The following is a 10,291-nucleotide window of genomic DNA, read 5'->3' as shown; positions in this document are numbered from 1 at the left end:
TGTGTGTGTTTGAGTGTGCCCGTGTGTGTGTTTGTGTGTGTGTGTGTGTAGAGGGGGAGGGGTGAGGGCGGCGGGGGTAGGTGGGGGGCGGGGAAGGGGATTTGGTGACTAATCAGTAACAAAAGGGGCATTCATGTGTGTATGTGTGTGCCTGTATCTGTGTCCGTGTGGGGCATTCACAAACGTTCTCCAGCATGCATAATCACATATTCGTGAGCGTACGTATAACAAAACACCACCACCACCACAACCACCACTACCAACAACAACACAACAACAACAACAACTGAACCTGTCTCACCCAACACCACGGGGCACTCAGGACTTCCTGGAGAGTGAAGGCATCATCGTCAACCCTCCGGAGACCGCCCCTGCAGATCCCTACATCGAGAACCGCCGTAGAGTGGAGGCGCTACCCACCTACAAGACCAAGTCGGCCTACGACGCCAAGAAACAGTTCTTGGAGCTAGACCGGAGGGTCCTCCGCTTCTACGCCATGTGGGATGAGCGGAAACATATGTTCGGCGAGAATCGGGAGTTTGTGATTCAGGTCAGGGGATTTGAGTGTGTGTGTGTGTGTGTGTGTGTGTGTGTGTGTGTGCAGTGTACAATATAAGCTTACTTATGTTTGCACATTCCTTCTGTCTTTGCTGCTGTGTACACATGTCAGACTGATGATCGGTATAAGGACAGGCCCTGCGCTTCTTTTTTTTTTTTTTTTTTTTGAGGCAGTGTCTGGGTTTTATTCCAATGTACCTTTTTATATACCTGTGTGCGAGCTGAACCTGTAGCGAAAGCAGCACTGACTTGAAGTTGTGTACCTTGTGAATGGAGAGAGTTACCACCCTTTACTATTTGTTAAGCATTTCATCTCCTGGCCTTACTGTTTGTTCATTTCCACACACCACACACACACTCTCTCTCACACACACACACACACACACACACATATGTATATATATATATATATATATATATATAATATTATATTACTAAAAAAAAAAAATCTATATATATATATAGAGAGAGATATATATATATTGTGTGTGTGTATGTGTGTGTGTGTGTGTGTAAAATTTTGTATGCACACGTGTGATGCATGTACGTGGGGCCCCGCGCGTGTGTATGTGTGTGTGTAGTTGTAGCAGTAGTTGTAGCAGCTAGTAGTAGTTCTAGTAGAGGCAGGAGTAACAGTAGCAGTAGTAGAAGTAGTAGTAGATGAAGTAGCTAGATAAAGATAAACTGAAACACAAATAATGGGAGTCGGTGTATGTTCATTAACGGAGCGCGTATCTGCCTGCCTGCCTGCCCTCGTGAACTCCTGCGCAGTACTACCTCGCGGACGACACTCTGGAGGTGCTGGAGGTCCGCAAACCCAACAACGGGCGAGACCCCTTCCCCTTGCTGGTGCGCCGCCAGCGGGTGCCCAGGGACCGGAACGCCTACCCGTCCTCCTTCCCCATCGTGGCCATGGAGCTGACGCAGGAGGAGGTCAAGGAGTACATCACGCCCAAGGACTTGATGGTCGGGAAGACCGTGGACATCTACGCCCGCCGCTTCCTCATCTACGACTGCGACAACTTCACCAAGGCCTTCTACTATCAGCACTTCGGTATCACCGACTTCCGCCCCGTGGACGTGGCAGAGAAGGTCGAGGAGGTGCCCAGAATGGTGAGGAAAGGGGGTGGGTGTGTGTGTGTGTGTGTGTGGGGGGGGGGGGGGGTAAGGGGGGGTGTTGTGGGTGTAGGGTGGTGGTGTTTTGTTGTGTTTTGTTTGTTGTTGTGTTGTGTTGTGTTGTAGTGTGTTGTGTTGTGTTGTGTTGTAGGGCAGTGTATTGTATTACGTTGTATTGTATTTTACGGTATGGTCTTGTGTTGTATCGTACAGTATTGTATTGTTGTCTGCAGGGTACTGTGTTGTATTGAATTGCGTTGTATTGTATTGTATTGTATCTTACGGTACTGTGTTGTTTTGTATTGTACTGTATCTTATGGTATGGTCCTATATTGTATTGTACGGTTTTGTATTTGAATAGTGTTGTGTTGTATTGTATTGTGTTGTAATGTATTGTATCTTACCATCATCACAATCATCATCATCATCACCATCATCATCATTATCACCACCACCACCATCACCACCATCATCATCATTTCCACCACCATCACCAATATCATCTTCATAATCATCACCATCACCACCACCATTATTATCATCCCCACCACTACACCATCATAACCACAACCACCACCATCATCATCATCATCGTCACCACCAACACCATCATTATCATCATTATCATCACCACCACCATCACCACCACCATCATTATCATCATCACCACCACCATCACCATCATCATCATCGTCACCACCAACACCACCACCACCATCATTATCATCATTATCACCACCACCACCACCATCACCATCACCACCACCAGCATCATTGTCATCATTATCGCCACCACCACCATCATCACCACTACTATCATCACCATCACCATCACCACCACCACCATCACCACCACCACCATCACCACATCCATTATCACCACCACCATCACCACCACCACCACATCCACCACCACCATCACCACCACATCCACCATCACCACCACCACCACATCCACCACCACCATCACCACATCCACCACCACCATCACCACCACCATCACCACCACCATCACCACATCCACCACCACCATCACCACCACCATCACCACCACCATCACCACATCCACCACCACCATCACCACCACCACCACCACCACCACATCCACCACCATCACCACCAGCACCATCACCACCACCAGCAGCAGCATAGTAAGGGAAGTGTGGTCAGGCATGTCAGTCACCCAGTGTCCCAACGTGGTGACAGGAAATCCCGCCCTACAATAACTACGGGACACTGGAGGACTCTCTGCAGTCCTGTCTGTCCTTCACGCCCAAGCCGCCCAAGAGGGACGTGGTCAAGGCCATGGAGAACAACCTGAAGGTGCTGCGCTTTGAGGCCGTGCTGGTGAGTCTGGGCAAGAATTGGTGTGTGGGGGGGTGGGGGCGGGGGTGGGGGGACAGAGTTGTGCTGTGGTGTGACGTCAGCTTCACAGCGGGGCCAACAGCACAGTGAGAGCTCTGTAGTATCAATGGTTTCTCCGCTGCAGTGGGAGGTCATGTACAGCTTGGTCCTCTTTTTTTGTTGTTGTTGTTGTTGTGAAGGACTTTGACTCAGAAAATTAGGAGGCAAGACTGCGCTGGCTCTTAGTATTGCAGCCTTGGGCGGCTAAGCTGGCCTTTGGGAACCATCCCCAACACCGGATATTAGCCACCAAGGCTGCAACATTAAGAGCCAGCGCAGTCTTGCCTCCTGATTTCAGAGCCATAGTCCTTAGCAAAAGACTCGACTTGGCAGTAAACAGCTTCCCACTGCAGTTGAGAAAGCATTGTTCACAAAACTCTCACTTTGCTGTGAGTCCGGCTGTATGTATGAAAGCTGATGTCGGTCTGTCATCTGTTCGCTGTATGTATGAAAGCTGATATTGATCTGTCATCTGTTCGCTGTATGTATGAAAGCTGATGTCGGTCTGTCATCTGTTCGCTGTATGTATGAAAGCTGATATTGATCTGTCATCTGTTCGCTGTATGTATGAAAGCTGATGTCGGTCTGTCATCTGTTCGCTGTATGTATGAAAGCTGATATTGATCTGTCATCTGTTCGCTGTATGTATGAAAGCTGATGTCGGTCTGTCATCTGTTCGCTGTATGTATGAAAGCTGATATTGATCTGTCATCTGTTCGCTGTATGTATGAAAGCTGATGTCGGTCTGTCATCTGTTCGCTGTATGTATGAAAGCTGATGTCGGTCTGTCATCTGTTCGCTGTATGTATGAAAGCTGATATTGATCTGTCATCTGTTCGCTGTATGTATGAAAGCTGATGTCGGTCTGTCATCTGTTCGCTGTATGTATGAAAGCTGATGTCGGTCTGTCATCTGTTCGCTGTATGTATGAAAGCTGATATTGATCTGTCATCTGTTCGCTGTATGTATGAAAGCTGATGTCGTTATGTCATCTGTTCGTGCATTGTCAACGCAGCTTAACCCCCCTCATCCCCCCTCAAAAAAGAAGATAAATAGATATCTTCTTCTCCTTCTTCTTCGTTCGTGGGCTGCAACTCCCACGTTCATTTTAATGTGTATTACCGTTTTCACCCCGCCATGTAGGCAGCCACACTCCGTTTTCGGGGGTGTGCACGCTATGTATGTTCTTGTTTCCACGACCAACCGAACGCTGACATGGATTACAGGATATTTAACTGCTTGCGGTATACACACGAAGGGGGTTCAGGCACTAAGCAAGTCTGCACATATTTTTGACCTGGGAGATGGGAAAAATCTCCATCCTTTACCCCACCAGGCGCCGTTACCGAGATTCGAACCTGGGACTCTCAGATTGAAAGTCCAACGCTTTAACCACTCGGCTATTGCGCCTGTCAAAACAACAATAACAACAACAACAACAGTATCAGTATCAGTAGCTCAAGGAGCACTGCGTTCGGTCAAATCCATATACGCTGCACCACATCTGCCAAGCAGATGCCTGACCAGCAGCGTAACCCAACGCGCTTAGTCAGGCATTGAGAAAAAAACAACAAAAAAAAAACAACTAAACTAAAATGAAATAAAGTAAAAATGACAAAAAAAAATTATTCAAAAAAAAAAAGTTAAAAAAAAAAGTTAAAGAAAAAAGAAAAAAAAAGAGGTAAATAAAAAAAAAAAAAAAAAAAAAAAAATAATAACAATAAAGATAAATAAAAATAAAAATAAAATAAATAAAGTAAAACAACAACAACACCAAAATACAACCCCCCCCCCCCCCCCCCCAAAAAAAAAAACAACCAAAAAACAACCCAAACCCAAAAACACACACACACGCAAAAAAAAAACCACACTAAAACTAAAACGAAACAAAAAACAAACAAACAAAACACACACACACACACACACAAACCCCATAAAACTAAAACAAAAAAACAAAAACAAAAAAACAAAACAAAAAACCCACACACACAAAAAAAAAACCCTGAAACAAAAAAAAACACACACACACACACACACACACACACACACACACACAACCCCTAAAACTAAAACCAAAAAACCAAAACCCTGCCCACCACCACGACCCACACGCAGGACTCCATGAAGCCAGAGGACGCCGGGCGACGCTTCATCATCAGCTTCCGCCTGGCCGATGACATGCTGACGGTGTACGAGCCCCCGGTGCGGAACTCAGGCATCATGGGCGGCAAGTTCCTGCAGGCCACCCAGCCCTGCAAGCCCGGGAGCACCCCGGAGAACCCTGACTACTACGGGCCCCAGGACTTCTACAAAGGGGCCATGGTGGAGATCTTCGGCCATCGCTTCATCATCACCAACGCTGACGCCTTCGTCGTGGAGTTTATGGAGAAGAATGCTCATCAGTTCCCTCGTGAGTGTTTGCTGGGGGTGTGCGGGGGTGGGGGGATTGGGGGTGTGTGTGTGGGGGGGTGAGGGGGGGGGGAGTTGTGGGAGTGTTTTGTGGTTGTGTGTGTGCAGTGGTATGTTGGTGGGTTGGGGGGTTGAGGAGGTGGGTGGTGTGGTGGGGCTGAGGATGGGGGTGGAGGGGTGTTGTGGTGTGTGCGGGTGGTGGGGTGTGGGGTCGGTGGGGAGCATGTGTTTGTGTGTGTGAGGGGGGGGAGGGCGCGGGGGGAGGTTTTGTGCTGTGTTGTATGTGTGTTATGTGTGTGTGTGTGTGTGTGTGTTTGAAGAAAAGAATTGCTATTGCTGTTGTTATTGTCTCCTGTCTCGCTCTTCCTCTACTCCTCTTTCCTTCCTCCCCCTTCTTCTTCCTTCCCCCCCTTCTTCTTCCTTCCTCTTCCTACTTCTTCCTCCTCCTTTCTTCCTCCCCCTCCTTCCTCATTCTTCTTCTTCCTCCTCCTTCTACTCCTCTTTCCTCCTCCACCTTCTTACTTTTCCTTCCTCTTCCTTCTTCTACCTCCTTTCTTCCTCTTCTTCCTACTTCCTTTTCCTTCCTCTTCCTTCTTCTACCTCCTTTCTTTTCTTCCTACTTCCTTTTCCTTCCTCCTCCTTCTTCTTCCTCCTCCTTCTTCCCACTTCTTCTTCTTCCTCGCCGTTCTTCCTACTTCTTTTCCCTTCCTCTTCCTTCTTCTTCTTCCTTCTCCTCCTCCTCTTCCTCCATCACCTTGTGATGTGTGCTGTGTGGACCTTGGCAGCGGCCACCATCCAGTCTCTGAAGGAAACAGTGTCTCGCCCACTGACCCGTGAGGACAAGGAAAGGGACAAATATGTCCGAGTCCAGCGCACGTAGGTTCCCACTGTGTGTGTGTGTGTGTGTGTGCGTGTGTGTACGTGCGCGCGCGCACGCATGCCAGTGCACGGGTGCGCGGGCTGGCTCGCTTGCCTTGCTGGGGGGAACAAGTGCGCGTGTATGTGTGTGTTTGTGTGTGCGCGGGCATGTTTGTGTATGCATGTATGTATGTATGTATGTGTGTGTCTTATGTTTGCGTGCGTGTGCGTTTGTCACTGAGTGCACACGCACTTGGAGCCTAGCAATTTGTATATATATCTGTCCACTCTTCAGCATACATGAGTAGGCGCACGAACACACACACACACACACTACACACACACTACATACACAAACAAACAAAACACCCCAAACACTATAAATAATAATCCCTCCCCTTTTCCTTACCCCACCCCCCCTTCCTCCAACCCCGCTCCACTCCCCCTCACCCCCCAACAACAGATTATAGTCTACGTTTAGCCGGTTTGCTAAATTGTTGCACATATTTAAACCGGCAATTTGTGTGCATGTATGAAACGATATTACAATTAAAATTTGGGTCGACATTTTGTAACCCATTTGAAGGTGGATTTCAGTTCCAATGTTGTCAGTCATTTGACGCAGTTTGGATGGCGGAATCGGTCACTGAACTAACATGCCTGTTCTCCCTGGTGTTTCGTCCCCCAAAGCAAGGAAACGTAACCACTGGGTGCAGTAATTGACAATGTCCACATTCTTCCTCTCCACTCCTCTGTGTGACTGATGGAGTAAATGTCTACGTCTTGTTGTCAACATCTGTAACTCACTCCATCTTGAGGAGAAAAATGATTGTGGATATTGCCCAATAAGTGTGGATATTGCCCAATAATTGTGGAGTGATGGCCTAGAGGTAACGCGTCCGCCTTGGAAACGAGAGAATCTGAGCGCGCTGGTTCCAATCACGGCTCAGCCGCCGATATTTTCTCCCCCTCCACTAGACCTTGAGTGGTGGTCTGGACGCTTAGTCATTCGGATGAGATGATAAACCGAGGTCCCGTGTGCTAGCATGCTCTTGGAGCACGTAAAAGAACCCACGGCAATAAAAGGGTTGTTCCTGGCAAAATTCTGTAGAAAAATCCACTTCGATAGGAAAAAGAAATAAAATTGCATGCAGGAAAAAGCACAAAAAAAAAGAGAAAAAAAAAGAAAAAAAAAAAAGGCGGTGCTGTAGTATAGCGACGCGCTCTCCCTGGGGAGAGCAGCCCGAATTTCACACAGAGAAATCTCTTGTGATAAAAAGAAATACAAATACAAATACAAAATTGAGGATGCTAAAATTGGGACATTACTACCCCCACAAACAACAGGCCCGGGGACCTCCAGCAGCTGGTGGGACAGGTGAAGGCCCAGCTGAAGAAGGTGGCCATCATAGACAAGCCCCGTGTGGACGAGATGTTCCTCCGCTACGACCGGGAGAGGTCGGGCTACCTCAGTGCAGACAACTTCCGGGACATATGTCGGCGTCTGCAGCTTCCGGTGGATGATGACGTCTTGCACGCTGTGAGTTTTTTTGTTTTGTTTTGCTTTGTTTTTTTGTTCTGTGAGGTGTTTGGTGGATGTCTGAAGTCTTGAAGTTTTTGGGTTTGGTTTTTTTTTGTAGTTTTTTGGGTTTATTTTTTATTCATTTATTATTTTTTGGTGGGGGAATTGGGTGGGGGTGGGGAGGGGAGATAGGGCTGTTCACAAAAAGTCTGACAGTGCGAACTTAAAAAAAAAAAAAATTGTTTAGTTTTGCTGCCCCGTCATGTGCAGCGTTTCAGTGGCATCACCCCCACGCCGCTCATTCCCACTTCCCCCAACAACACACAGCCACACCCGGGTTCGTCTGTCGCAGTCCCGGTGCCGGCAGTCCACAGGGAACCATAGATGTTAGGTCACCAGGAGGCCACACACCAGAGGAGACCCTGCACTGCTGCTGAGTCACTTCGGTGGTGTTCGGTAGTGCCTGTTCTGATTTAACGTTAAGTACGACACCACTTTACGAAGCCCCCTACTGACGATAATAATGGCTTAGTCGCAGAGCCAGACTGAGTGAGCATCCCTCCCAGAGCAGAGACCGCCACAACGTCCCTCCAGCAACAGCCCCCCATGAATCTGCCAACACTGAAGACACTGACAGGACTCAGCCCAAGCGCGGAAGTAGAGGGGTATCGAAACTGAGGTCACCATGAGAGCAGGGCATGAAAGGTCACATAATTTGGGTTTAAAAAAAAAAAAATGTTGTTATTGATGATGAAGAAGGAGGAGGAGGATGAAGATGATGATAACGCTGCTGCTATGGAGGTCCATTTGGGTTTGAGACTGCGTGACGAGGCTGTGCATGACAAGGCTGTACTCTATGCCTCCTGTCATAATGATACCATGGCGTTCATCAGGCCCGAGAGATACAGACACTTGCAGTGTTGGTTGGGAAATTAGAACTACACAACCAAAGACTTCGCCACAGCGGTTCGTCAACAGTGTGAACTTTCGAAGTGTATGCGTCGTATAAGTTACTGTATAGTATTGTTGTTGTGTTTGATTAATGTGCGCGCGGATATCAGCTGTATGCAGTTCTGTCGTGCTGTACAAAGATGTCGCATCAAACTCGGATCATATCATCATCGCGCTCTGCAAAATAATAATAATAATAATAATGGTATTTATATAGCACTGAATCTTGTGCAGAGACAAATCAAAGCGCTTTCGCACCAGTGATTCACACGCATGCATAACTCTAAATCTGTAGAAACTAAAGACAAGGAAGAGGCAGGCAAGGATGAATGAGGTGGTCTTTTCAAGCTTTTTTCGTTTCTTTTTCCCCCCATGTTTTGGACTTGATTAGATTACGTGCACTGGGCGAGACATGATGCCAGCGAGTCAAGTGGTCTTTTGAGTGTGGTTTTGATGGACCTTTGAACATGATGTAGTGTTTTCCTGACTGTTAGATTTTAAGGACTGTCGAGTGTTGAGCCGTGAAATGGCCCCATTTCGTCCTTAGGGGCTGTGAGCAACAGGATATGATATATGATCATCATATGATATGGTGTGAAATGATATGATATGGTATGATATGAGCTGATATAATGTATGATGTGATATAGAAATATATGGTATGATATACATTTATCATTATACACGATTATTATGTATGATATATATATATATATATATATAGATAGATAGATAGATAGATAATGTATCATATGGATTTAATTCGATATATGATGTGATACAATGCGATATGGTGTGCTGCGATGCGATATTGTATGATATAGTACGATACGATACAATGCGATACGATACAATACGATACGATACAATACAATATGTGACCAGATATGGTACGATACAATACAATACGATACGATACAATACAATATGTGACCAGATATGGTACGATGTGACACACGATACATGGTACAATACTTTACGATATAGTATGATACCATACGTGGAACGATACGACACTATATGACATGATATAACGACATGATGTTGTGTGATACGATAAGAGATGACAAACACTGTTGACCTTTCAGCTGATTCGGGAGTGTACCGACGACCCCCAGGGACGCATTGGTCTGGAGGACTTCCGCCGCTTTTTGGAGACCTGAGGAACTGAGAGCTGAATTCATTCAACAGTCTGCTAGCCTCCTCCCCCTTTTTATTTATTTTTTTTCAGGTTGTTTACACGTCCCTTTAGGTTGTTTTTTTTTTCCCTCCAGGTTGATTAAACATCCTTTTCATCTTTTTTCTGAGTTGTGCTTTAAGCTTTTTTTTCTATGATAATCAAACAGCCTTTTCTTCTTTCCCTCAAGCTATGTTGTTGAAATACCCTTTTCATTTGTTTCTAGATTTAAAAAAAAATGTATTCTTTTCTTTCTGGATCGTTTAAATAACTGTTTTTCTCCTTCCTGTCTGGGT

The 10,291-nt window shown here is 46.4% G+C and overlaps 1 protein-coding gene across 1 annotated transcript in view; it reads left to right on the top strand.

Annotated features, from left to right (window-relative positions):
- LOC143277122 (EF-hand domain-containing protein 1-like) overlaps positions 1 to 10,036 on the top strand; it is a 14,048-nt gene extending 4,012 nt beyond the window's left edge. Inside the window, exons 5-11 of the mRNA XM_076581859.1 lie at positions 323 to 550; positions 1,330 to 1,671; positions 2,881 to 3,021; positions 5,194 to 5,488; positions 6,273 to 6,363; positions 7,693 to 7,885; positions 9,907 to 10,036. Of these exons, the coding sequence (XP_076437974.1) occupies positions 323 to 550; positions 1,330 to 1,671; positions 2,881 to 3,021; positions 5,194 to 5,488; positions 6,273 to 6,363; positions 7,693 to 7,885; positions 9,907 to 9,981 (1,365 nt within the window). The 3' untranslated portion in view covers positions 9,982 to 10,036. The remainder of the gene's footprint in view (positions 1 to 322; positions 551 to 1,329; positions 1,672 to 2,880; positions 3,022 to 5,193; positions 5,489 to 6,272; positions 6,364 to 7,692; positions 7,886 to 9,906) is intronic.
- Positions 10,037 to 10,291: the final 255 nt, after the last annotated feature.

The sequence above is a fragment of the Babylonia areolata genome, chromosome 33 (genome assembly GCF_041734735.1).
Source record: "Babylonia areolata isolate BAREFJ2019XMU chromosome 33, ASM4173473v1, whole genome shotgun sequence".
In the NCBI taxonomy this organism is placed as follows: domain Eukaryota; kingdom Metazoa; phylum Mollusca; class Gastropoda; order Neogastropoda; family Buccinidae; genus Babylonia; species Babylonia areolata.
This window is presented reverse-complemented; position numbering and strand designations above follow the sequence as displayed.